Source organism: Cygnus atratus, chromosome 24, assembly GCF_013377495.2.
Source record: "Cygnus atratus isolate AKBS03 ecotype Queensland, Australia chromosome 24, CAtr_DNAZoo_HiC_assembly, whole genome shotgun sequence".
Classification (NCBI taxonomy): domain Eukaryota; kingdom Metazoa; phylum Chordata; class Aves; order Anseriformes; family Anatidae; genus Cygnus; species Cygnus atratus.
The window spans coordinates 5,685,572-5,713,168 of NC_066385.1; the positions used below are offsets into that span (position 1 = coordinate 5,685,572).

Consider the following 27,597-nt stretch of genomic DNA (forward strand, 5'->3'; position numbering starts at 1 on the left):
TGGCGTGCCGTGCCGATGGTGCGGTACCTCCTGATTAGAAAACGGGTTACGGGGAGGAAGTTCCAGGGTTTGGTGGCTGCTGAGGTAAGGCTTTGCTAACGTGTAAAGGTGATTCGTAGGGAGGAGTGAGGAGCTCTGGCTCAGGGCAGCACGGAAGTGCTGCGGGCAGTTTGTCTGCTCTGCCCAGGAAGAAATTCATTCCTAGTAAATCCGCAGGGACGGTTCTGTTTCGGAGACGGAAAATTCAGCCGGTTCGGCTGTGTTGGCCCAAGGTCCCCTGCGAATTGAACACGGACAATGCAGGCAGGGCGCTGTTCCCTCTGTCCTCGTTCTGAAATCAGGGGGTTAATTAACCGGGCCTTAACGAGGGAGTTGTGACAGCATCTGCTGTCTGGAGCTGAGCAGAGCTGGGACGGGTCCCCTGCAGTATGCGGCCTGCCAGTAGATGTCACCCGCAAACTAATAATGGGATGATGCCAATGGGGAACGGTTTTCTGCAGCCTCACGGGTCGGATGTTGTGGGGCAGCCTTAATGGCACGGAGGTGTGAGGCAGCCCACTGGGAAAGGAATTGATCACAGCCCTAATTCGGGGCTGAGGGGGATGGTGGGCGTGTAGTTAGCTTCTTTAATGGGAGCTCTGAGGAGGTTGGAACTGCGCAGAGAGACTTCAAGTCTTTGTTGTAATTAACTGCTGAAGTTTGTGGGCTGTGATTTAGCTAAAAGATGATTGGATTTAGCCAGGATGCACTTCACAGACTAATTCCTAATGCAAATATGCGTTAAAGGAGCTCTGTCTTCAACTTGCCGGTGATACCCGTGAGCTTTTAGGTTGTCCAGATCCACGGGGGCTTTTCCAAGTTCCTACTTCACGTTGTGGCGATGTTTATGCGTGCTCCTATGCATTTACAGTTGTGCTGCTATTTGGGGAGCAGTGTTGTGCTCAGCAAAATGTCCAGCTTTGTGTGGAATTAAGCAACTATCAACTCCCTTGGAGTACTTGAGCAGGCAACAACGGGTGCGGAGAGCTAAATGTTTTATTTAAGCTATTTTTTAAAAAGAGCGTCTGAAGGGAAGATCCACGTGAACGTGTATAAATCGTTTTTGTTTTGGGGTGAAGAGGACTAGTCTAAAGGCAGTGCCACAAAGGAAATATTACCTTTTTTAATCTCTTCCCCATCTCCTAACCTCCTGCGTCACCCAGCCGGAGCTCTGTGTGACCAGGGCAGGGGGCGAACAGCTCCTGGCTCTGCCCTCGGAGCATTTCGGTGGTCGGGGTCTCAGCCCCCCGCCTGCTGCCCTCTTCTCTGGATGCTGCCTCCATGGGGTGCTGCCTGGCGGGGCCTCCACTGGGCCCAGGCCCCGTTTATCCAAGAAAAACCCCAAATCACAGCAGTCTGAAGGTGGACGACCCTTCTCTTTTTGCCTGTCTCCTGCCGAAGCCAAACCAGATGCTGAGAGCAGCCCCCCAACCTGGGGGCACCCCAAAGCACTCACCTCCCTCCTGGCCCCCCAAGGAGCCGCTACCGGGCTCCCCAGGGCCTGAGCCGCTTCCCAGCGAGCCGGGGCTGTGCAGGCACCCCCCCAGCCCGGGGGCAGCCCGAGGGGCCACCTCACGGCCCCCCCCCGAGGCCGGTTTTTAGCGGGCCCCCCCCGGCGCGGCCCCGGCCCTGCCCTTTGTTCGCTGCCCCCAGCCGGCGCTCCGCCGCTGGCGTAAGCCGCCCTTGCGTAAGCCTGCTATTCACCGCCCGGCGTCTGCGCGCTTTGCGTAGAGCCGCTGTCAAAGCGGAGCCATGTGCGCCGGGGGCCGGCTCCTTCCCTCCGCCTTTTGCGTAACCGTCCGGGCTCCCCAATAGGGCTTAGGAGCCGCCGCCTTATTCTCGAAGGGCCGCGCCGCGCTGCTGGCGTAAAGGGCCGGTGGCGAGGCGGAGGCGTGGTGGCGGTGTCTGTGGAGGGGGGCGGGGGGGGAAGGGATTCTGGAAGCCGAGCTGCGCCGTCTGCGTAGCGGCCGCGCGGCGAAGCGCCAGGGGGCGGCCGCCGCCGCCGCCTCCCCCGCCCGGCGGCTCTGCGCCGTTTGCGTAGCGTGCCCCAAGATGGCGTCGCGGTCGTCGTCGGAGGCGGCGGCGGTGGCCGGAGCGTTGGCGGCGGCGGGGCGGCTGGGAGCGACGGGAGGGATGAGGCGGCCGAAAGGCGGCAGCGAGTAGCGGCCGGCTCCCGGCCCGCGGGAGAAAGAGGCAGCCAGAGCGAGAGACTTCGCGGGGAGGCGGGTCCCTGTCCGTACTCCCCCCCCCCCCCTCACCCCCCCCACCCCGGCCTTCCCCGCCCGCCCCTCACGGGAGCCCCGGCGGCTCCTTCCCGGCCCCTTCAGGCCTCGCCGCGCCCCCGGCCGCCCCCCTCCAGCCCCCGGAGCGGAGGATGATGAAGCTCAAGTCCAACCAGACGCGCACCTACGACGGGGACGGCTACAAGAAGCGGGCGGCCTGCCTGTGCTTCCGCAGCGAGAGCGAGGAGGAGGTGAGGGCCGGAGGGAGGGGGGCGGCGGGCAGGGCCCGGGGGGGCTGGGCCGGGGCAAAGGGGGTCTGCGTGAGGGGCCGGGGGCACCGGGGGGGGCTTGGGGAGAGGGGGCAGGGCAGGGGTGTAGGGTAGGGGGTCAGGGGTAGAGGTAGAGGGGTCAGGGATACGGGGGCGAGGAGGGGCAGGGGGGTAGGGGGGAGAGGGGTAGTGGTAAGGGGGAGAAGGGGTAAGGATAGAGAGGGCAGGGGTGTGGGGGCAGAAGGGGCAGGGGTAGGTGCAGGGGTGGGGGCGAGAAGGGGCAGAGGTAGAGGGGTCAGGGATACGGGGGCGAGGAGGGGCAGGGGTAAGGGGGTAGGGGCGAGGAGGGGCAGGGGTAAGGGAAGGGTTAGGGGGAGAGAAGGGATGGGTAGGGAGCGAGAAGGGGCAGGGGGGCACAGGGGTAGGGACAGGGGCGGTGCGCGTCCAGGGCTCGGGATGGGGCTGGGACCCAGCCGGCGAGGTGCGGCTGGATGCCTCGGAGCAGCCTGGTGCAGAACGCTGCCCTCCCGGAGCTGCCTCGCCGTCCCCTGCGGAGTGGCAGCAGGGATCTGCTGGACGTGTGTTTGCACGCCGGTGGGAAGGTTGGGGGTCTGCACACCCCCCCCCCCCCCGTGTTACTGAACGCAAGAAAGCTGCTCAGAACGAAAGCCTTACACGTCTTGGGGTGGTGGAACAGTCTGGTAAGGAGCGTTGTGGCACGGGATGGGGCTTGGCAGTTGACTGGACCAACCACGCTGGCAGAACTTCAGTCCAGCACATCACATGAGATAGGAGAGGAAACCTGACCTTGGCTTTATAAAAAGAAACCGGGATAAAAGGGGACTGATGGAGTGCCAGAAGTTGCTGTCCAGAGAGGCTTGGGAGGAAGTGGGAATTAAAGGTAAACTGGTTAGTTTAGGGGCGGCTGCGTTGCCAAGTGCTCCTATTGTCTGTGAAGTTACAACGAGGAACTTTGCTCAGATGTGCGTTTTTCACAATTCTTTTTTAACACGGTTTTGAGGTGGGCTCGCAGCGCTCAGGACAAACTCGGCTGCAGGTCTTTTTTGCTTCTTAGGGAGTCAGGAGTACCTCGTTTCATTTACTGGCTCCTGAGTGGCAGGACTAAAGGCTTTGTTCTCCTGATTGTCCTATTTGTAGCTACAGGAAATCAGAAGGGAATGCAGACGGTTCACTGGAGGAAAGTAAATTAGCATACCGTTCAGTTATTATTTAACGTGGCGAAGGAGGCTGAACAAAACCCTTGTAGCTGTGCTGTCATGGTGAAGTGTCAACACTTCAACTCGAAGTGGTCTGAAATAAATAACGTTTAACGTGTTTTGGTGCAGCTTTCATCGTAGCTGGTCCTTCCCCTGACTTTCAGGGAATTTATGGTACTTTGAACTGACTATGAAGAAGAACGTAATCGCATTGTGTAATGGTACTGGGGCTTATCAGCACGCGTGGTTGAAGGCATCTGAGTTTTCTGATGCAACTTTACACAATTTGTGAGGCAAATGTGGCAATTCCTCTCAAGGATTAGGTGTTTGACCATGTTTGATTACGCTCTGGTTAAGAAGACGAATGTGATGTTAACAGCTACCTGATGCAATCGGCTGCTGCCTCGTCGTTGGCCTTTCTTTTACATCTCCTCGATCTGCAGAGTGCCACGGACTGCAGCTTGCTTCGGGGCTGGGGGCTGCTGTGTGTCCGGGGCTGCTGTGGGGCTGGCGGCACAAAGGTTCGTTAACGTGAAGGTTTCACAATGCTGACCTGAGGTGGATGAAGAAGTAAAAGTAAACTCGTCCAGAGGCACGCTGACTTGGGACAGCTTCTTGCAGCGTAGTTGAAGCTGCTGTTTGGTTAAGGCTGAGATTTTGAAGGCTGTCTTTGTGTCAGAGTTGTGGCTGGCAACAGCGTTCAGTGGATTCCGAGTCTCGTTTAAGCTGATGCAACTTCAGTCTTCAGTTTATAGGACCTAGAGCAGAAAAATCCCTTTCCAGCTGCGGAAGCAGGAGTCAGGAGCTGGCTGGCTCCCTGATCGTGCCGTGTCGTTTCCACAGGTCTGTTACGGAGGCTGCAAACGCGGCCCTGGAAGACTTCCCGCGTACCAGGGCAGCGTGGGCTCTCACCCGAGCGCCGTTCTCCCGCTTTAGGTTTGGCCGCTCCGGGTGTTTGGCCCTTCCCGTGAGCGCGCCGGCGAGCTCAGGTAGCTGCTGCTCCCTCCTGTGACGTGAAGGAGCACTGACCGCTTCGGGAGCGGTGCTGGGCAGGGTGCGGGATGGCCTTAGTTTGAGTTGGAGTTGGCCTCCTGAGGACATCACGCGGCCGTTCAGCGCTGCTTTGATTTTATTTATGGTATCCGTGTGTTTAACGGAGAGCTGAAGGTGCGCCGGGCGCTCTCGGCTCTGATGTGCCTGCTTCCGTCGCTGGTTGCGAGGTGGGAGTGTTCAAGAAATGCATTTAGGGAAGTTGTTGTCAAACCGATAGGTACCAGGGTGGGCTCGCTGTGCAGATCTGCACTTCGTCTTAGGCCGGGGAGCCACGTAAATCATGCTCGTATCGATAATTTAAATCAGCAGGGAAGAAACCTTGATTTTATTATTTTTTCCTAATTATTTTTAGCTTAGTTCTCATTTGCTGGTGTTTATTCAAAGTTCAGTTAATTTGAGACAAGTGTGCTACTCTGGTCTTGTTGCTGCTTGCACTCTTTCAGTAACTGGAAACGTGTCATCAGTCCACGTTCAATTACATACTTTAACTCTGAAAATATGCTTTGACTCAGAAAGATTTCTTGGTTTTCATTTTCTCTTGGAAAATAACGCTGTGGTGCCAGTGATATTATTTAGTATTGATTGCTTCTATTTAAATGGAAATTGAGATCCATTTGAAGGGTTTCTCCAGGCGGGGGGGGGGGCGGGAACAGAACCAAAATACGTTAGTTAAAGATCAATTAAACTGATTTTAAATAAATAAATAAAGGCCCAAGGCAAGTTTTGATAAATAATTCAAACTTGCAGTGCTGAAGAGCGATTTGTTTGTAGGCTGGGCTGTTTCTGGTTACTGCTTCTTTTAAGGGCTTAAGAAAGGGTAGCTCTTATCTCTTGCTTTTCTCCTTCCCTTCCCACTATGGATTTAAAAAAAAAAGTTTTTTCCTTTTTTTTTTTTTTTTTGAGCCCCTAATTAGTTCCTGAACTAAACAATCTCGTCAGCAAACAAGAAGAAATGAGAGAGATTCTGTTTACGCTTACAGAGGAGACTGTGCTTGTTTTTAGGCGTTTACCCCTTAGCTCTTCGGTCCGCAGGTTTAATTTTCTTTAAAGTCTCGGCAATAAACGGGGCTTGGTAAAACAGCACGTCCTTCGTTAGGCATTATATTTGCAAAAGAAGAGGCCTAGCATAATAATTCCTTGCTTCTTTTTTAGTTAAGTGATTTATTTCTTCCGCACGCTGCTTGAGGATGCACGTTTTCTCTGTGTTGGGTTTGGAAGCTTCCACTCCTGGACATGAAAGCAGCTCTGGAACGTTTCTGGAAGACCAGACGTTGGGTGAAAAGCTGCCTTTGTTACACAGCCCTTTAGAAAGCAGCAAAGGGAGAATTCATTTAGGGCTGAATCTCAAATGGGGTAAAAAAAAAAAAAAAAAAATACATTTCTTAATTGGGCTGCATCAAAGTCCGTGTCTGTGGTGTTTGGTAAACGGTGCGCCACCGCAGAGGGGTCTCTGTGGGCAGGAGGGAGGACAAGGGAATCGCCGGGATTAACTCAGAGGGTGTGAGCAGACTTCAGAGAACCTGGCGGCAGCAGAACCCCAGGACTCTGCCGCTTTCAGCTTCTCGATGGAGTAAACTCCCGGGATATTTGCTGCTTCTGGGACAGCAGAGAGGGGCGGCGTGCAGATCAGGAGCTCCCAAGTCTTGTTCTCTCTGAAATCACCCCTTTTATTGCTCGTGAGGTCAGCGCCTCTCGGCATTGCTGTGAGGGTGTTATTTTTAAATAATACAAGTATCTTTTTGTGTAGACCGGCTGTTTCAATGAGCAAGGGTTCCAGAAAATTTACTAATGCCTTACTATTACGAAGCAGATGGAAGCCTGCTTAACGGCAGCGTCTCTGGGTTACGTCTGAGCAGAACTAAAAGGAGCCGTTTGGCTTGGAGTCCCGCGCTGGTGGAGCTACGGGTTGAAGCATGCCTGCGTTGTATCTGGTGAAAGGACAAGCTGCTCCTTAACAACTGGTAGTTTTCAAAGACTTCTGGAGGAAATGCTTCCAGAAGAATAGCATCCAGGATCGGTCGTCCTTTTTTTCAGTCGTGAATGGAGTCTAAATTAAGATGAGAACACCGCGCTTTCACACGGCGTCTGGTCAGCGCTCTGGCTCCGCGGTTTTCCGCGTGTGCCAAGGCAGCGCCGTCACCAGAAGGAGCGGTTCTGCAGCCCCGCACCGACCCCGGCTGGGGGAAGTAATTGGCGTGCAAACTAACCTTTTTTTCTTCTTGCTTCTCCTGGGTCAGCTTTAAGCCAGGCTGGTGTAGCACAGCAGTTCTCCAGCCTTAATTGTAGGCTGTGTTGGTGATCGCTCGGCGTTCCTCTGCCATCCTTGGTGCGTTTCCTTCGGTATAAAAATATTATTAGCTGCAACCGCTTGGAGTGCTTTGCTGCCTGGGAGTAAAGGGAGCTCAGCATCATATGATCGTCGAGCTGTCAGGGGAATACGGCCTCGGAGTCCCCGTTCCAATGGCTCAGCTTGACTCTTTACCTTCCCTTCAGCTACACAAAAGGTTTGTGGCTGAAACCAGATAAAGGTCTCCCTGTCTGTTGCTAACACATTACCACATCCCCAGTAGGATATAGGCCAGTTTAGAAATAGTTCTCTTGTTTGTGCTTCTCCTGCCCCTCTCTGCTCTGCTGGTAGCTGGTGTTCTCCAAGGCCAAGAGTACAAACGTCTGCAAAAACCGAGCTTTCGTCTAAAAAGTGGTTTCTGGCTTTTCACAATGGAAGCCTTCGCGAGCAATTTGACGAGCAACTCCGTGCTCGCTTGTACTTTGCCAAAGTACAAAAGGATGAGAATTGTTAAATTTTCGCTTATCCTGCTGGAAGCTCTGTAAGCTGTTGTGAAACTGGAGAACTGAGCCAGTCTTCGTTCTGTTGCAGCTGAAGGAAAGGGGCAAATTTGGAAAGGGTCCCCTCAACCCACGCGTTTGCTGAGAAGGACCCGGGAGCAGCGGCGCTTGTGGCACTTGTCCCTTCTCCTGCCAGTTCCCTGAAATCCCTTTTGTCTCCGAGCCTCTTGTCGTCTGACCAGAGGCCACAGCTCTTCCCTGCCTTTCTCTCCTCGTCCTTGTGTGCCACCACCCCTCTGTTACGCTCAGGATCGGTTCCGGGCCGTGGTCCGTCACGCTGCCCCCGCTGCAGAGCCAGGTACGAGCGGCTGGGGCTGCTCCCAAAGGGCCGGGTGGCCGTGGGGTCTGGGGGAAACAGCTCTTTCCCTTCAGCAGAAGGAAAATACATCGTGTGCTTGGGTTTTATCACTGTGTTGTGTGTGTTTGTTGTTTTTGAAATTAGGAGAATTGTCTTAATGCTGGGCTGCGTACCTCTGTGGTGGGGTGTCCCGGAACAATTGGGATAGGGCAAAATGAGGAAACTCACGGGTCTGCCTTATAAGCAGTAACCATCAGCGTTCAGGTGCTGTATACAGCACCGTAACTGGGAGGCAGGGAGGCAGTCTCGGTAACCTGTAGCTCTTTTTCACTCCAGCTGGGCGGCTGCACCGGCCGCTCACGGTCCTTTCCCACGCGGTGCGTGCGTGTGTCAGGGTTTGTGTCCGTAGCTCTCTGCTGGGCAGTGCCCAGTGCACACCAACTCTTTGTTCTCAGCAACTTCACGTTAACGTGTAAAATTCGGAGGGATACAATTACCTACTGGGTAGGTGGTTTTTTTTTAAAAAAAAAAAAAAAAAAAAAGATAATTCAGATGGTTCATGTTATTTTTACTCTTACTCACTTGGGCAGTTACTTTTTCTTGTGTAAATAACGTGATTATGTTCTGTGTGGAATTAACTACTTCTATTTGAAAAGCTTCTCGAGGGTTTTCGCGGCTGTAGGTTTTTTGTAAGCTGTATTTTTATGAATAGGGCTTGTTAGGCAAACCAGTCGGCGTACACAGGGGCAGCTGCTGACGTGCAGCCGTTCGGTCTGTGCAAAAAAAAAAACCCACCACCAAATACTCCCATCGTTTTCCTTAGGGAAAAAAATAAAAAGACGGTTCGAAAGCTAGCGTGCCCCTGGGAGAGGTCTGCCTGGAAGGGCTGTGCGAGGGCTGCGCGGTGACCGGAGGGGTGTCAGCAGGCACAAGCAGGTTATCGGGGGGGCTCTGCCTGGGAGTGCCGCGTTATCAGCCCCGCGCTGCCGAGGCGAGCGGCGCCGCGCAGGCGTTTCAGCTGCTTGCCGCCCCTCGTCCCCCTGAAAGCGCCTCGCCGAGGAGTTGTGTGGCGTAGCTGGGATGCAGGGAAGGGACTCCGGGCTGTCTCGCTTCGGTAGGGGTTAGCGGGCACTCCACGGTTACAGGCAATGTGTAGTAACAGCAGTGCGACCCGTGGCATTTTGAAGCCGGCACAGCAGCGCGGCGCAGGATGATTTATTATTGTTATTCTAAGAAGTAGCCTAAAAACCAACGGGATTTTCTTTATTTTTCATCTTGGTTATAACTCTGTAGGTGTGATCCAAGCGCTTGAAATGACCTGAACCTCTTCCAGTTCACCTCTTCCTCCTTTTCCAAGGCTCAGGCTTTCCTCTTGTCGAGATCTGTAGCGTGAACAATTTCCTCCGTGAGCTTTCTGTCATTGATTTGCTGCCTCCGTTTTCCCGATACAGCATTGTAAGTCAAATCTCATCCTGCCACGGAGCAGGGTGTGGGTGCCTGTGGAAAAAAACCCTTTCCCTAAGAAGATGTGTCCTGCTGAGGAGCAGCAGTGCTCCTGCAGGAGCGTGCTTTTCCCGTTACGCTCAGGACGGGCTTTTTCTGCGGCTTGAGGTATTTCAGTGCTGCTTGTGCTGGCTGGAGACATCGCCGTGTTTAAAGCTGGCTACAACCTGCTGCCCACTGTGTGCTCGGTGCCGCGGGGCGATGTGCTAGCTTGGTGACGTGCCCCGAATAGCGAGAGGGTGGGGGCAGCCGTCCCGCAAACCTGGCGCTCCTTGGCACGCTCGTTCGGGCTGCCCTGCGCCGGGAGCTTGGCAAAACGCGGGGTTTGTGGTAGCGTGAGCGGGGCTGTGTTCCCGCCAGCTAAATGGGAGGCAGTGGGCTTTGCATGGCTTTGGGTGCCCCTCTCCTCCTCCTCCTCCTCTTCCTCCTCCTCCTCCTCGTGCGCTCGGTTTCTCAGCCTTGCGTTCGTAGCGTTTCAAGGTGGTTTGATGCGGTCAGCCCCTGGCTCTGCCAGATATAAAAGCAGTAAATGCACCTAGGGATTGCGAGAGCACTTGCGAACTGCGGGTAAAGCATCGGAGGTCGTTGTTATGCTGGACACACAGAGCTGTACCGGCTGCAGTATCCTGGCTGGGCAGAGGACAACTCGGAGCGTCGCTAGCACAGCTGAGCTCCGAGCTGCGGCATGCGGAGCCTCCTGTTACGCCGAAACTTTCAGACAAAGGCAGATTGGACGGGCGAAAGTCACTGAAGGCAGCCTCCTTCTCCGCCAGTCTCCCTAAAGCGTGGCGCGAGCGCGGTAGGCGCTTTCCCGCAGCCGCCGCCCCGCTAAGTAACGCTAAAGCGTGAAACGAAACGTTCGCCTGAAACGCCGGGGGCTTCGTACGTGGGGCACGGCACGAGTACCGGGGGAAACAGGAAGGGAGACGCGGAGGCCGTTCGGGTGGCCGGGAGCTGGAAGTGGGTTTCTGGCAGCAGAGCGGTGCTGGGCCAAAGGGCACGTCTTTAACGTCCCGTCTGCTGCCTCGAAATGGGCAGCGCTGCCGGGCGGATGGTCCTGGGCTGGCGTCTGCTGCGAGCGTCCCCTTCCTGGAAGACGGGAAGGTAGACGGCTCTTTTGCTAATAGCACTGGAGGCCGGCTTCTGATAACGTCGCAGCTCTCTGAGGCTTTGCCGTAACGCCTCTGTGCAGCCTCTTTCTAGGAATGGAGTTGCCTGCAGCGTCGCCACTGTTGTTTTATTTATGGGAGGTTGCCGCTGTTGAAATCGAGCGTCGCAGGGAAGAAGCCGGGAGTCCCCCCGGCCCTGCGCTGTGCGCTGAGAGGGAATCCTCTGCCTGGCCTTGGTTGCCCGGCTTTTGCTTTCCGTTCCTTCAGGAGGATAACGTGATGTGAAGAAAAAAAGATGTCTGTAGTGCAGTTGTGGTAAGGGCAGCATCGTGTGCCGGGGGCTCGCGGGTTTATCCCGGGGTCAGTCTCGGTTCCCCTTTCCCATGGCTCTTCGGGCTCCGCGCGGGGATCCGGCAGCTTCAGGTGCCTCGGCTGCTCTCCTGCCTCCTCCCAGGGAAAGCCCGGGGTGGGTTTTGGTTCTCTGAGTGCCTCCTGCTTTGGAGGTTGCTTACCGTTAGGGCTACAGCTCAGGAGCCCCTGCTGTAAGCTTCAAACAAACTCTGCTTATTTTTCTAACCTCTCTCTTGTTTCATTGATTGTGTCTGAGAGCCACTTCTGGGCTGCCGTGCGCCTTGCCAAAGAGGCTTGTGTTGCTCATTTCCCTACTTTGAAATGACATAATTGTCTCTCAAATCCTGGAAAACAGAACTTGGCTGGCCGACGTGATACCTGCAAACGCTTTCCCACCAAGACTGGGCTCCAAAACCTGCCCCCGAGATCTCCGAGCCAAGAGTCTCAAAGCCAAGAGCCTCAGCCCCCATCTTAAAGACAGCTGCGTAGCAAGAATAAAACAGAAACGTAAACCTGCCTTTGTGGTTCGGCTTGAATTAACGCAAAAGTCTAGGTTGTATCCTCTCAAAGGTGCCGGTGGGTAGCTCTCCAAGTCTCCCTTGAGCAGCGAGGGGGCCCTTGGTGTCTCCTGCAGGGTGAGGGAGAAGTGGACGTGAATGCAGGGCTCCGGAAAGGGGCAGCTTCCCGTTACTGCAGCCTCACCTTGCTGCAGCTCCGGTGTTGGAGGTTGCCTTGCCCGAGGTGAGGGGCGCAGATGACTAGGCTGCGCCCTAGAGATTAAACTTGTACGATTCCAGTTCTGAGAAATCTGGTGTTTTCCTCTCTGCTTTTAAGCAGATGTCAGAGATAAGTGACGTTCGCTCTTCTTTATGACGGTTTTGATTAAAATTTCTTTGTTGCTCTATAGCCAGGTGAATGATTTTATGTAATAAAGAAATCCACCAGCGAAAATTGAGGTACCAGGGATGTGAGGTGCCAGCGGACACCCTTTAAAAGTTGTTGGTTTTATGCGGTAGAACTGTATTGGAGCAGGCTCAGTCTAACTGAGCAATCGAGTAACGTTCTTGTAGCGTTAGGTTGTAAAGGGAAGGGGTAGCTGCCATTCTCTGTCTTGGCTTTTCGGTGGAAATTAGAGAAGGATTTCGACCTTGTTACGGCAGGAACACAAACTCGCATCGCTCTCCTGCAAGGGAGCAGCCCCTGCTCCCCTGGCGTCTCCTCCTGGCCAGGTATGTGGTGTTCCCCCCGGCTGCGGGGGGAGAAGGTCTCCGCTGAGGATTTCTTGCCTTGGAAGCAGCATTCGGGCTGGGCCTCCCAAGTGCGAATGGCTTTCAGCAGGCCTCGTGTTCCTGGGTTTGGGGCTGTTTGTAAGATCTTACAACCCAAAGCCGCGGTTCGGGTGACCTTTTTACTGGGCGCCTTTGAATGCGTCGCAGCTCCCGGGACTCGGGCCGGTTGTAGATGTGGGGGCTCGGAGTACAACAATGTCTCACCCTCCTGGTGAACCAGCTCCCTTTGTCTTGGGGGAGCTCATTGGTAGCAATATCCTGTTTAAAGCTGTTTTAAAAGAATGACCTTGTAGGGCATGTTTCCTGCTCTCTCTTGATGGGATTTCCTTTTTATTAAACAGGAACTAGTCTGATTACATAAAAGTGTGAGAATGACAGGTTTTTCCTTCCCAGCGAGGGTTGTTCGTGCTAATTCTATTTAGAAAATGCTCAACTGCCAGACCAGCTGAAGTTAATTTACTTTGCCTAAACCTGTTGTGTACACCTCAGAGTTCCTACTAGCGTGTTGGTGAAGCATTGTCTTAAACAATCCAGCAGGCTTTCCTTTAGAAGTCTTTGTACAGCCATTCCCTCGGCAGGTACTTTTTCTCACAAGTGGAAGGTGGCAGGAGTTCAGCGCCGTGACCCCTGTGCTCTGCTGGTGTGCAGGGAGCTGCTTCTGCATCTTTGCTTCTTTTTTTTTTTTTTTTTTTTCCCTTTTCCTCTGAGCTGGGACTCTGCATTGAAACCAGAAACCGCAACCTCGAGTCTTCCTTACCCAACAAGAAGGCGTCCGCTTGAAATGTCCGTTACTTTTCTTTTAACTTTGTCCCCGGAATCGCCTCCTGACCTGGAGGCAGGAATTTCAGTCCGAGCTCTTCCGTGCGTGGTACTGGTGATGAGCCAGGATGAAGTCAAAAAAGCACCGTAACGCGATGGGAACAGACGCCGGGGGAAGACGGCGCAGGCCAGCTGCACGCCCCGCGTGCTGAGCCTGCAGCGGCCGTGGAATCGCAGAATATCCGAGTTGGAAGGGACCCACGAGGGTCATCGAGTCCAAGCCCTGTGTCCCCACAGCCCACGAAGCGGAGGTGGTGGCTGCTGGGCGCCTCGGAGCCCCAAAATCGCTGAGGACGAGGGAGGGTCCGCTGCCTGCGTAGGCTGCTGATGGTCCGTGTGCGCTGGGCGCCTGGGGAGAAGGAATTCTGCCTTCCCTTGAAGAAGGCCAGTGCCATGGGGTGTTCATGTAACGTGGGTGCTGCTCCGTCACTTACACGACCTGCACGATGAGCCAGAGCACGGGCAGTAGTTAAGCTGCTCCATTAGGAAGCTGCAGGATGAAGGCTGCCCATCGGGCTTAACTCCTTTCTGGTGCGCGTTCAGGTTGCCTTAATTCGGTGGACAGGTCGGGCAGTGCTCGGGGGCTGAAAGGGGATCGTTTAATAAACGATGCCGCTTCACGGCTTGCAGGACGGAGGTGTGGGTTCCGACTGAAGAGGAGGCTTTGAGGCATTATAATTAGTAGGATCCACAGAAGGCTGCTGATTAGAGACGTTCTGACACCTGAGAACCCCCAGTTTAGTTCCAGGCTTAGGAAAGGTTAGACCAGCAGTTGCCAAAACGTTTGTTGTGACCCCTTTTCAATTTCTGCCTTTAGCTTTGCTGCTCCTGGTTGGAGAGCCGCTGTCTGGAGCCTGCAGCTGAACCTGGTTCTCCTCAGCCCTGCGTGCCCCAGCCCGTTGGCCACCCTCATTCCTGGGCCCCCCAAAAATGAAATCACTTTGTGGGGTGGTCGGCTGGCAGATGAGAATTTCCAGAAGAGAAAAGTCCTGCGAAACTCTGAAATCTCGAGCTTGTTTCTGCCTCAGATGTGTAATTCTGAATTCTGTAGGTAGATTTCTTGGTAATTAGTGTAAATCTTTTCCTATGCTACTGGTAAATCAACATTTACACAGGAAAGCCTGGGACTTCAGTGCCTCGCGCAGTTTAACTTTGAAATGTCTGATTGAAACTGTTACAGCTGGCCTGTAACCTAATTGGACTGGTATGTTGGAAAGTTTCTGGAGCAAGTTGCTTTGGCTCCGAGCTTTGTGCCAGTGAAATGACAAAGTATGGCACGATGACTCTAATGAACGAGCTGTGTTTAGAGAGCTGAAAAACAGTATTAGTTTTGTTTTTAGTTTCCATCTCTGCTCGTGGATGTATCGCAAGTAAGTTTAATAAGCACAGTGCCTCGGAATTCTTTGGGAAAAGCTTCATCCAGTTGAGCTTGTTAGCTAGCTTTTTGTTTCCAAAAGACAGCAAGGAAGTTTAGTAAGACAAAGAGAGAACCGTACAGAGCAGGCTTACATCGGAATAAAGCGCTTCAAGAAATATCCCACAAAGAATGCTTATGAAAGATGACTACTGTGAAAATGGTTGAATGTGGTTGAATCATTTTCCTGATGAAAAAACAACCCGTCCATCTCTGCAGCCCTTTTGTAAGGCTTTTAGGTGGTTTTATTTAAACTTATATTTTGCTTAAACATCCCCTTGGACAACCTCAACCAAACCCCAAGTAACCAAGTGCTGGCCCCGGAGCTGGCTGAGCTCGGTGCCTGCTACAAAAGAAGGGGCAGGCGGGGAAGTTGAAAACCTCGCTAAAACAATTCCGTGTCCGTTTTTTGGCGGGCGGGTACCTGCCGTGTGTATACCATTAATGTCGCTGCAGAGGTAAGCGAGGCCAAAGGTCCTGATAAAGGCAAATCAAGGAAATTCTGCAGAGGCTGGAGGTGCCGAGCAGCTTCTGGGCAGTGTCGTCCTGGTGCACGACACGTATCCCCAGCTGTCAGGGCTGTGTGGTGACTGGGTACGGCAGCAGGCTCTTACAGTGTGCGTTCTGTGGTGCCGTATCACATAGCAAACTGTTGGTTTGGTATGCGGAGGCTTAATTTATTCTTCAATGCTCGAGAGCGACGAGAAGGTAATGGCTGAAATAATTGGGAGTGCTGGAGTGCCTCGTTGTCGTTGATCATGCAGCCTGCACAGCTGCCTGCAGGGGGTAAAGAAACTGCCTTGGGAAGAGCAGAGCATTTCCAAGGACTCGCGTTGGATTTGGAGGTGCGAGAGGTACAAAGACACCTCTTCTCCTGCAGCTGGGCTCTGAAAAGGAGCGTTGCTGTGAGTTCATCCATCAGCTGTGCTCTGCTCTCCGCAGGTGCTGCTGGTGAGCAGCAGTCGTCATCCGGATCGATGGATTGTCCCTGGGGGCGGCATGGAGCCCGAGGAGGAGCCCAACGTGGCCGCGGTGCGAGAGGTCTGTGAAGAGGTAAGGACCGGAGGAGAGCGGGGGCTCCTGGAGCTTCGCTGTTCGGTGTTGGACGGGGCTCTGGGAGCGTTTTCAGCACTCCAGCTTGTTTTCACGAGGTGGGGAGAAATACAGGGTCACTGGTGATAGCCACGTGGGAGGGAAACCAGAGTCCTAAATACAGATAGCGTAGGAACGTAATTAAGGCTCTCGTTTGGCATCAACTTCTCCTCACCTGGTACTTTTAACTGAAAATGGATAAAATGAAGCTATAAACTTTCGATGCATACAATGATATTCTCTGTTTTGTTACCTTCCTGTGAGGTATGCTTTCTTAAAAGAACTTTAAAAAAAAAAAAAAAGCTTTGCTTTTGTGGAGCTAATAATTAGGTATAAAGTAGAAACAAGCCCTTACGGGCCACTGAAGACACCTCAAGTATAGGAATGTCAATAAGTTTTGGTTTACGATATATTTTGAGTTTTCTATGAATACCAGAAATTGATTGCAGAGTTACCATAAGCAACAATTTCTGATGTGTTCACGGTTTTGTTTTTGAATTGGAGCTGTTCCTGAAATGGGGTCAAATAGCAGCACACGTTGAACCGTATGGAGAAGGTGTGCTTTTCTTTTAAAGCTGGAAGAACGTTTTTTTTTAAAGGATTTTCAAGTCAGCAAATGGTAGTTGGTTACGCTGTGTGTAAAATTGGTCTTTAGAACTGAATATTATTGAATTGGAGAGATGCGTGGATTCAGAAATGATTAAGTGGTTATGTACGGATGACCAAGTAGGTTCCTAGTTACGTAAGGAAGGATTAAAACGCTTTCAAGAGGGTTATAAATCTTGGTGCTGTAGAACAGAAATAAAGAGCGAATTGATGGGAGTTGGGAGGAAGCTTCCCCAGGAGTTGCTCTATTTGTCTCGTCTGTCAAGTTCCCCCCGCAAAGTACTTGGAAATACCTGTTGCTTTCTAACAAAATGTTTGATGGTTGGCCTTGATGCGGCAGCTCCGGAGCTGCGTGTTTCTCTTTGGTTGCTTTTATAATCCAGCAGTTTGTCAGAAAGCTATGAAGCGATACGGCGACTTTCTTTTTTTAGGTCTCTCTAGTCCTGCGGATTGCTGCTTGCAAATTGTGTTCCCAGCTTGTAGTACAGCTCTGGCTTTTTTAGTAACTCGGTAATCAAGCCGAGGTGAGTTTAACCAGAACAACAGAAGTGTTCCAATTACGATATTTAATGTATTACAACCTAATCATTATTAATAATTAAATTATTTGCTGCAGAAGTCAAAGGTTCGTTCAGGAGACGCGTGGCTTCGCCTTTCACGTCCCTAAAATAAATCTGTATCGACCCTCCCTTTCTCGGGCAGCGCAGAGCTTGGAAGAGCCGCTCTCTTTCCATGACAGCTCAGTGGCTGAAAGGAAGCCTTGGCGTGGGCTCAATCTGCAGCGAAGGAACTGGTTCGGGCTGGCTGAGATAATCCCCTCTCCCTCAGCTGGTGTTCCCTCGCTCACGTGGACTGGTGCCGAATGAGAATGTAATTCAAACCGTGGCAGCCTGGCAGGGTTGAGTCATTCCCAGCGAAGTACCTCGCTGCTCGAATGCCGCTCGACAGACGGTACGGCAGCTCCAAAGGCGGCAGGACTGCCAGAGCCCCGCACCGAGCCGCGTTCGATGCGAGTGCAGGGTGGGAGCCCCAAACGGAGCTATCAAAACCTATCACGATGACAGCTTTCCGACAAGCGGCCTGCGGAGGAGCAGCCCGCCGTGTGTAAAATCGCCCCGAGCTCTCCTGCAGCTGGTGATTGTGAGACTAGCTGACACAGGTGGAAAACGGGGGCCAGCTTTTATTTGTGCACGGCCTTCCTCAAATATGTTTGTGTTCCGGGACGCCGCTCGTGCTGCGTCCACCGAATCAGAATGTATCTCAACCGCCCTCGGCTCGGCGAGCTGTTTACTGTAAAGTGTTGCTGGGGAATGTGCGTGCAGGAGGGGAACGTCTGCTCTGCTGCAGCTGTGCTGCTGTAAAGGACTCGTGCACCCAGTTTCCCAGCTCGTGCTCTTGATTTGGCAGGGCAGCGTTTTTGGGAGGCTGCTTGCTGGGCAACTGGTGTGCGTGCTAGCTGGAGCTCGCTGGTGTGAATTAGGCTGCTAATCCTCGTTCGTCCTTTCACGTGAAGGTAGGCTTTTTCGGGGAGGTTGCAGCTGAGGCTGCTTTCCCTGTAGGTTTGAGCTCTGAGCTCCTCTCCCGGGACGGGTACGTCTGGCGGTCGCAAGGAGGCCCCAGCGTAGCTGAGCAGAGGGGCTCGGCTGCTTGCGTTGGGAGAGAGAAAATCCCGTGTCCCCCGTGCCTGTGAACACGCAGGAACTTTTATCCTAAAAGGAGGTGGCTCTTGTGCTGACCAAAGCTGTGGAAGAAGTTTGCAGACTTTCTTTGGCGGCCCTTGGTATGCCTTTTCCATTTTAACAAGAGCCAGTTGGAGGAGCTGGAAGGACTCGTTACCCTTTCAGTTGCTTGTGGTCTTTGAAGATGACAATAGGCTGGTTTTTCTCAATTCATTCTTTCTGCGTGGTATGCATTTTCTTGTTTAAAACACGCTTCCCCCAAGCTAAGAATGTTAACTTCTGCATTCGCTCTTTTAATTCCACCGTGTGTGTGTTTGAGCTTAAACGTGTGGTTGCTGGAGCGATCGTCACCTAAAGGAGTCTGACTTTTTCCCTCCTCTTGGTTTTCAGAATTTTGGTATTGCTGAGCTGAAAATGCAATGTTAATTCTGAGTGAAACCTGCGATCCCTTTGTCCCGGTTTGTTAGTCCTTGTCCTAGTTTGAGGCACTCCTTATCTACATTAATCTGTTCCGGCAGATGTATTAAAGCAGACAGGTACCAACACTTGTCACGCTCGCCATTGTCCGCGTGAAATGCGAAGTGACCGAGGTCTTGAGCGTTCTTTCTAGGCAAAGTAGCAGTAGGCGAGCACACTGGCGCTGAATGAGAGCAGAGTTTTTGCAGTAAAACTGCTTATTTCTGACAGACTGTTGAAAAATGAGGTAGTCAGTCTTACACGGCTGCAAACGCCAGGCATGTTGTAAGGTTCCCCTTCTAGAAAAGTGATGTGGCCTTTTAAAACAATAGTTAGTACCGAGGTAGTATATTTGTCTTCATTCTTGGATTTTTTTGCTGTTGCGTTCTCTCCCCAAAATTAATCTCACGTTGGGAGTAAGGGTTTTTTTATGGGTGTGAGCAACTGGCGAGGAACATGTTTTAGAAATAGATGCCTTAAATTAAACTTACTACAGAGCGACTTTGAAGAAAGCCTCCACATTCATCTGTTAAAGCCAAAGGCATTTAATTTTGCACTTCTAGCATCTTTCACATCCTGACCTTTAAATACTTAGCAAATGTCAAGTTCTATAAAACTACGGGCGTGTTAGTCATGCTTTCTTCATGGGAACCAAAAGCCAGATCAGTTGTGCTTCAGCTGGGATCAAACAGGCAATTGATGCCTGTATCAGAAATAGTCCATCGTGCCAGCGCTTTGATCTGGTCGCTAGACGGTAGTTTTCCTCTTAAAACGTGTTTTATAAATAATCTGTTCCGTTTCGTGTGTTTTGGGTGTGATGTAGGGTATGAATAATGACGTTTTTCAGTGCTAGGGAAGAAGGAAAAATAGGAAGCCCCGTATCTTTTATTTTTTTGGAAATACCACGTCAGGGACGATGAGGGAATGGCTGAGGTGATTGCTTTGAACTCGTCGTAGATTTAGGAGTGTTCGGTGCGAATAGACCAAGTTCACTACTGCCCGCCGCCGTGCGCGCTCAGACCTCAGAAGAATGAGCATTAACGTTTGGAAGCTCTTCGGTCTGTTAGGATACTGCGTCAGTGCGAAGGTACGTATTGGTGGTATTGCAGGAAAGGGTTAGGTGAGTAAGGAGAACCCTCTCTGAGGCACAAGGAAGAAATTTTGCCTAGCTGCTGTGTAATTGGTGTCTTCGGGACTTGTCTAAGCTAGCAGTCCCTCTGGGTGTGATTTACTGCCTTCAGTGCTGCAAGTGTTAGAGCAAAGATTTGGGTGTTTTACCACGGTCCTCTTGCCCAGCAGTAATCTGTAGTAGATGCAGGCTTCGAGCCTAATAGAGCAAAGTAAAATAGCTGAAATTCCAACCCACGTTTTCCTTAGCTCAGATGGAAGGAAATAAAAGCTGTCCCTAGGAACAGATGGTGTTGCTGCAGGCTGCTTTTTGCATCTGACCCGAACTTATTTTCAGCTTTGAAACCTGAACCTGCTGTTCTTGGATGTCTTCAGTAATTTTTCTTTATTAAAACAAGTTGTTCCACGAGCAGCAGAACTAGTAAAGCTTCATTTCCTCTAGATTTTTGTTCCTTGTCCTGAACGCCCAGCCCTCCCCTCGGGGCGTGCAGCAGCAGTTTGAAGTCGGGCGCTGTTTTGGGGCAGCTGGGTGTTGCTGACACTCGCACGCTCTCGCTAAGCCTGCCTCTCCTTCCAGTTCGGACTACATTAGGAGTGGAAGCTGATTCGGGTCCGCCGTGTGCTCGGAGCAGGGAATATGAAGCTGCCTTTGTGAGCTCTGTCTCCTTTTAGGAGCGTGCCTCTTCCCGGGGATGCCGTCGCTCAGTTTATTCTCACACCTCCAGGTGGAACGCTTCCTGCTGGTGCTTTCCTGCCCCTCTGAGGACGTGCGTGGATCCTGAGGATGGCAGCACAGGCTCCATGCGCGCTACTTCCAATGCTTGGTGGCGGAACGAGTGCCCAAATAAATTGTGCTGCTTCTGCCAGGCACTGGTGTGGCCCGTCAGGGCAGAGGATTCCCAATGAGTTTACTACCGAGGAGAAATTCCAGAGTCATCTGGAGCAAATTAAGAGCTAGATCCGGCTCCAGTCCTGGATGAGCCTGTGACTGTACGTCCAGCTTTCCAAGAAAATGCTCCTTGTCCTGCAGCAAGGGAAGGTGCTGAGGGGTGGCCCGTAGAGAAGCGACAGATTGGGAGCGTGCTCCAAGAGCAGTTGTGCTGGTCGTTATCTGGCTTGCTCTGGTGATAACAGCCACAGATATTTAGCTCCGGTATCTTAGGCAACTCTGTTAGAAACTAGTGGGAGACTGAGTTCTGCTTCGTGTGCTCTTGTCCCCTCGAACAAAGCCGCGATTGTACGGAGGCTGGCTTTTTTGTGTGCGGATTACGTGCTGTATCGAGCACTGGTGTATAACTCAGCCCAGGTTGGAGGTGTCCTATAGGTTTTGAAAACTCACGATACCAGTAAAATCGGGTTCTAGAGTCGCTGGACTGGAGGATCTAACGGTTGATGTGCTTTGCAGCCCAGCCTTTAGGCTTTGGTGTTTCTCGCTTCTGTCGTGGCCAACCTGAAGCTGGTTGGAAGCGATCCATTTATGCTGCCGCTTGCTCCTGCGTGTGGCAAATTCCTATATGAAGGAAACCTTGGCACTTCTTTGAGTTGTTATAATAATTCGGTGTGATTTTTCCTACAGCACATTCGTCTTGGAATCAGTGTTCATGCCTTTTTGGGCGAATACAGCTAGGCAGAATGGAGAAGGAGGATCTTGGTTTGCAGACAGCATTATTTTGCTCGCCTCTCGGCTTAACCAGCACACGAGGAAGGGCTCCTCCTGCCTGTATTAGTTCAAGCACGCTTTTAGAGCTGGGAATAAGCTGCTTGGGATGCTGGTCGTGCAGTGTTCCTGCTTCGTTTCCAGGCTGGGTAGTTGCCTGGAGATAAATTTGTTTCTAGTCAGGTAGGAGAGTTTGCTAAACCATCCCAACATCGCTGGCTTTTGGTTCAGTGCCTCTACAGGTGAGGAAGGAGAGCAGCAATTCAATAACCGTCAGGAAGAAGTAGAGAAAACTGGCATAAGACCATTATTTACCTGAAATAGCTGATTACGCTTCACTTCTTAATATATGTATGTATGTATGTTGGGAAGGTGGAAGCCTTGCTTTCCTCTTTGTTATTGCTAGCTGGCTGATAGGACTGCTTATCTTTTTTTTTAAAAAAAAAAAAAAGCCAGCATTTGAGATTGCTTAACGAGTTTTGTTCTTTGAATGAAATTCTTTTGCAGCATTTGCTGTCCAGTTCACTTCTGCGGGAGATCAGTCCAGGTTAGCAGCGGCAGCTCTGCAGATGAGGTAAAATCGCTCGTCTGCAAAGGTCAGAACCAGTTATCCGCCCCAGCCGCGCTGGTGTGCGCACACACGCGTGCGTTGACCTTCATGGAATTGCTCTTTGACTCCAGAAATAGCCCGGTGGTTAACAGGCAGTGGCCCACCTATGGGCCGAGCAGGACGTCAGGAGTACCGGTGAGACGGCGCGTTTTGCATCCAAAAACAACAGAAAAGGTTCGGCTGAAAAGCTGCTTCCTGGAAGCGGAGGTCAGGGAGCGCCTCGCAGGGAGGATTTGGGTTCTGTGGGTGCTGGTAGCAGTGGGAGCTCCAAAGCCCTTTCCTCTCCTGGGGTGGCTCTGCCCCCAGCTATTGTTAGCAGCGAGAGCGATGTGCGCTCCGGCGGCGGCGTTCTGCTATCCGTGCTTATTTAACAGGAGCCTACCTAGCCTTTAATTAATAAAAGGTCTCCCTTTCTAAAAGCATGTGACTGCGCAGCAGCTGCTTAGTAGCTGAACAAGCAGAAAGCAGTATCTTGGCTGCTTAGGACAGAGGATTTGTATCAAGGATGTAGCTCCCCTCACCCAAATGCCTTTTTTAAAGAGAAGAAAAAAGCCCGACATGCTCAGGTCTATACACCCAAGCTGCAGGAGCGCTGTTTTCCTGAGCTGCTCAGGATGTGTTCCAGCTGCCAAAGATGGCAGTGAATTTACCTTCCAGACGTGGCTGGGTTGTGTGCCAGGTTGTGTGCGTTGTTTCAGACCAAGTAAGTCATGGAGCAAAATGTCATCTTCTCTGGAGCACTCGAGTTCCAACCATTTACAGCCGTAAAAAGAAGGGAATGTAAATTATTGGAAAAAAAAGGAGGGGTCTGGGGGCAGGCGAGTGGGCTGGCGTTTTGCATTCATGCATGAGGCAGGCACCAGAGCGCAGAGCAGTGAAGCAGCACTTAAGGATAGGGACCGAGCCCCAGCAGCGCGTGGATGTCTAAAAAGCGGCAGCAAATCAGATGAAGAGGGAGGATACTCGGTAGTACTCAAATAGGAGACACAGCTGCTGCTTAGATCTCCTCTTGATTTGTCTCTGTGTCTGATTCAAAAGCCTTCCTTCGATGGGTAGCTGCGTTTTGCGGAGTATCAAAACGAGTCGTGTTCCTGTTAGGGAGGTCACGTTACAGCTTTGCAAGTGTTTTATGCTTGCTTTAGTTTGCTGGTGTGGACGGAGGACACCCCTGAAAATCCTCGAAGCTGTCACGTCGCTTTGGTAGTGTAAGGGGATGTCTTATACGTGCTCTGAAGTTCTTTTCTTAAGCTGTAATTTTACATGGGTAGAACTGCAAAACACCAAAGCAAACTTTATCCACGCTTAGACTAACCTTAGAGGAGATTGTGGAGGTCGTTCAGGTTATGTTATTAACTTGTAAGAAACAAACAAAAAAAACCCTTTTTCTTCCTCCAGACCGAATCCAAAATGGTTCGAATACAAAAAAAGAGAAGTAGTCCTGTGAAAGCCTGCGTGGTTAGAGCTCACGATACGTTTGTCATTTCTCCTGTGACCATGTTGTTCTCAGATTAACTGAATTACAGCGTTCGCTTCCTGTCCTGAAGGAACTGCTCCTGCACGACAAATGAGGAGATCTGTACTGAGCTGTCACTAAAGCCTTTCTTTTCTCTCTTTGAACTCTCCATAGGCTGGAGTGAAAGGGACGTTAGGAAGATTAGTGGGAATTTTTGAGGTAAGTTTCAGACGTGGATGGGGTTGTAGAGTTTTAATGTATGAAATCCTCTTGGAGGACAAGGCACTGCCCAGCTCGTTGTGAAGTAAGCTCGATAACTGATTTGAAGAAAAGCTTAAAGCTCCTTGTTTAAATAAAAACATGCTCCTCTTTTCAGTGGCATTGATCATCTGCAGTTTCATTTGGAGTTACTAGCGGTAATCCAGTGCACCAGCGAGTATTTCCAGTGCCTTCATACCTTCCTTGCTGCCAAAAAAAGCCACCCATCAGGTGGAGATCAGTGGCCCTCAGTTTTTTAGCACCTTCAGGAGCCGGTTACCAAACTGGCCTCTGCAATTTGGAGAGGTGTGTGTGTGCTGCTGTTAGGAGCGCAGTAACACGTGCGTGCTGGTGAGGTGCGTCCTCAAGGGGCACCGGGCACTTTGAGCGCTCTTCACAGCGGTTATGTCTCCCTGTTTCAGTTGTGTAAAACAGATAAAAATATTCCCTGTGCTTTTTTTCCAGCTGAGGAACTGATTTATAACCATACCCATCTACCAAGTACTGTCTTGCAGATTAGGAGCTGGACTTTTTGGCTGCAACCCTATGAATGTTTTCAGACCAGTCCTTTAAAATGCACCATTTTTAGTAGCTAAGAACTAATCGTACTGTGAGGGAAACCTCTCTTCAGGCATGGCAGCATCACAGCTGCAGTAGGCAGCACAACCTGTAGTCGCTGTGCCCCGTGTGCCATCACCTTTTCCCTTTTGGTAGCCTTGTCGTTATCCTGTCCCCTTTGCCTTCCAGAATCGGGACAGGAAACACAGGACATATGTTTACGTACTTATTGTCACAGAAGTATTGGAAGACTGGGAGGACTCTGTCAATATTGGTAAGTCCTTCGTGCTTGCTAGCATCAACTGGTTCGACGCAGACGAAACGCCAGCGCGGCGTCCTTCGGGGAGCTGGAGTCCTTGTGAGAGTGGTCGAGAAAAGCTGCAGTCCTTTGGTTGCTTGGGGAAAAAAGTTGTGGTCAAATTGCTGCCTTCGGTCTGTGGCCCAGGAGAAGTCATTGCAGCTGTACAGCTGCCTCTGCAGCAATTTTGGGTTTAATTCTTGCGCTGTAAGATCCTAGGCAAAGAGCATGAAGAGCTGTCCTTTCTAAAGCTAGAAGAAAATGCGTGTGGGCAGTGTGGATCAATCATTCCCTGTTCTCTTTTTGAAATCTTTGCATTGAAATCAGATTCCTAAATGAAAACGAACCTATTGTTCCACGCAGGGTTTGTCAATAGCACTGCAGCACCTGTAACTTTACTTTCCTCGGGCTGAGTTCAGAAATGGTTTTGCTGACAGAGTAAGAAATGAGCGCTGTCCGCTGATAGTGAAGCCACGTGGAAATTGTTGGAAATTGGGTGGTGGTTGGTGCGTGTTGTCACGGGTTGTCCTAAAACGAGTATCTGGCTTGAACAGGAATGGCAGAAGTGGGAAAAAAAAAAAAAAAGATTTTTTTAGTAAATTAGGAAATGCAATACCAGTCTGATGGGGTAGTGGATGTACTGCTCCAAACAGATACCTGTCACGGGGATAAAGGAGCCTTTGATGCGGTGCTTGGAGTGGGCGGCCCTCGAGATCACAGAATACTGAGAGAGAATTTCCTAGTGCCTTTTGAACTGATGCTTTGTTGCAGGCTGAAACGATTCTTGCAGCACTAGTGTGTATGACAATGATCGAAAGCTAATCAGCGTAGAGAAGATAACAATTCTGTTGCATCTACTGATTTTTTCTTTCTACCCGCAGGAAGGAAAAGGGAATGGTTTAAGATAGAAGATGCCATAAAAGTTCTGCAGTATCATAAACCGGTGCAGGCCTCGTATTTTGAAACCTTGAGGCAAGGTTGTTTGGCAAACAACGGCACTCCAGTCATGACCACGACGTACTCTGAGAGCTCCGTGTCTGACATCAGATGACTGAAGACGTCTCTAGGAGAGAAATTTTGAAAACCAGACTGAAACGTGGATTTCCCTCCCCCCTCCCCTTTTTCACTTGCCTCCTCTATCAAACAAGGCATGGGCAGCAGTCTGTGGCAGAGCAAGTGTTAAGAGTGCTGCAATTTAGTGCAAGGTGGGATTTTTTTTTGTTGGCTTTTTTGCTTTTTGGGTATGTATTTTGTAAAATACATTTTGTGCATGAAGTGCCCCTTTCCCGTTACACCGCTTCCATGGCCTGGTGAGCGAGGCTGCCAATTTTGCCTCTGCCTTGTGTTCTGAAGTGTCCCGTTTGTGTCATCCCAGCCATAGCCACTTTTTTTTTTTAATTAAAAGACTTCAAATGTGAGATCAGCTCTTTAAGTCTTAGTCTGTACTGTAAGGTGCTGTTCAGACCTGCGTGGTGGTCACTTTCAGCGCATATGTATAAACTTTTTTTTAGGTGGAGAATCTAACGTTTTAATTTTGCGGGAATTTTTTTAATCCTGGTCTGCTTCTGAAAAGAAAGGTTCATAATTAATCTGTTTGCCTTTTGTTCTGTTTTTTTTTTTTTTTTTTTAAATACACGTTCTGTGACAGTGCTATTGGCTGGGCCAGTTTACTCCTCATTCAGTATCCCCCGATTTAGTGCAGTGACACTTGAAGTTGAGGGCAGAGTTTTGATCACCTGCAGACATCCCTGCTGCTCACTTGCTTCTCCTACAGCTTCCGCCAATGTTTCTGCTTTTTACATCAGAATGAAACAAAAGGAGTTGGTCTTTTAACACTCGGCCAAAAATACATAGCCTCAGAAACGCTGCGACAGAAAATGAATTTAATTGTCTGTGGTAGGAATCGGGGATTCAGAGCGGGCTCGAAGTCTGACAAACTGGAGCGTCGATCACCAATGCTGTTCTGCTGATCCTGCTGCGTTCTGCTGATGTCTCTTCTTGTCCACATGCCTTATACCGTGCTGAACTGGATATTGTAACTTGTGCTAAAGCATCGGATTGTACTCACTGAGTGTTACTGCACGAACCCTTGGCTGGATAACCATGTGTATTCCTGAAAAAGGAGTCCTGGGGGGGGGAAATTCAGGTGTTCGGTCTCTCGTCCTGTGGTTCTGCAGCACTTACAGTTGCGCCGTGGAGCGTGCTCAGAATGTTTAAACTCTCCCTCCGTGAAAGGTACAGCTGACTCCCGAGCAGAATTGCTAGTTGGAGAAGTACACCGTTGAATAGGATAGTTCCCCTGATGCATTGGCACACTTCACTTTTGTTTTGTTCTGTTTTTATTGATGTAAGTTTCATGCTGTCTTGATTTGCCAACAGTGTTGTCTAGTTGAGAAATAAAATGGGAAGGGTTGGGGCTGGGGGGTGGGTTGGGACAGGTACAAGTTTTGGGAGGGGCATTAATTAATCCCTGGCTTGGGACAAGAAGTAGTTGCTGGAGTCAGTGACTTCTCCTTTGTCAGAGCATAGCCAAGATGTGAAATTAAATCTGCAGTACTCTTTTTTTTTTCCTTCTTTATTTAACAAAAAAATATTCTAATAAATACTCACTGTTCCAGAGTTTTTCTCTCTTCCCAAGAAGCGCTTAACATATGAAAATCTGATAGAAATATCCATGGAGCCTGGGACGAGGGGGAATGGTATCCTTGCTGGTTTGGCAAGAAGCTGTTCATTTTAAGATCCTATTCTGTTCCTGTTCTTGTTCTCCCTGCTTTCATCGGTGTGGAGTAGCCAGGCCAAAAGCAGTGCCAGTGATTGCTAACATGAAAAACCATGCATAAGAAAAAGCTGCGAGGCATTATTCAAGAAGTAGCTTGAAACGGAGCATCTGGAATCGAGCCTAAATTACACCAGTTCAGTTCACTTCAACTTAGAGACGAACGTACAATGCTTCCTTACTCTGTGCTGATCGGTCTGAACCAAACTTTCAAAAGGGCTTGAATATATCGTATCTGGAAGTGTACGAGAAATTCAAACAGTCCGCTGTCACCGAGCCGCGCGTGGTACCTAACACAGCCATCTACTGCCTTCGATTGAGTTTTTGTCTTTTCTGTACAGATTAGGATGTTGGAAACGCTTTGCGACAAAACAGCCGGTACTCCTGAAAGAGTAACTGCAGTTTTAATATCAATAGCATGCACACTTTTTTGTTTTTAAACTAAAAAAAAAAATGTTTTTACAGGGCTGTTAAACTGACAATTTAGGGTAGAATATTGTTAATGACTTGCTAATGGCTTATTTGTTTGGGTCGGAAAAATAAATTGTGCCAAGAAAGTGTTCTAATGTGGCATGAATTGATGCTGTTAACACAGT

At 50.7% G+C, this 27,597-nt stretch overlaps 1 protein-coding gene across 2 annotated transcripts; it reads left to right on the plus strand.

Moving 5' to 3' along the window:
• Nucleotides 1–27,597, plus strand: NUDT3 (nudix hydrolase 3). 2 transcript variants are annotated; one of them, XM_035569165.2, is made up of 5 exons: nt 1–84; nt 15,373–15,483; nt 23,286–23,330; nt 24,117–24,201; nt 25,107–27,562. In XM_035569165.2, the coding sequence occupies exons 1-5, from the start codon at nt 16–18 to the stop codon at nt 25,274–25,276; spliced, it is 480 nt and encodes a 159-aa protein (XP_035425058.1). In that variant the 5' UTR covers nt 1–15; the 3' UTR covers nt 25,277–27,562. The 2 variants fall into 2 exon arrangements, with proteins under 2 accessions (XP_035425058.1, XP_035425057.1); XM_035569164.2 differs by lacking the exon at nt 1–84 and adding an exon at nt 2,053–2,512 and having other exon boundaries at nt 25,107–27,597.

What these genes read in the sequence shown, in the direction of transcription:
- NUDT3 (XM_035569164.2), top strand. Translation starts at nt 2,414, where the DNA reads ATGATGAAGCTCAAGTCCAACCAGACGCGCACCTACGACGGGGACGGC. An exon ending in GCAGCGAGAGCGAGGAGGAG is followed by an intron (nt 2,513 to 15,372) that starts GTGAGGGCCGGA and finishes TGCTCTCCGCAG; the next exon opens with GTGCTGCTGGTGAGCAGCAG. An exon ending in GATTAGTGGGAATTTTTGAG is followed by an intron (nt 23,331 to 24,116) that starts GTAAGTTTCAGA and finishes TTTGCCTTCCAG; the next exon opens with AATCGGGACAGGAAACACAG.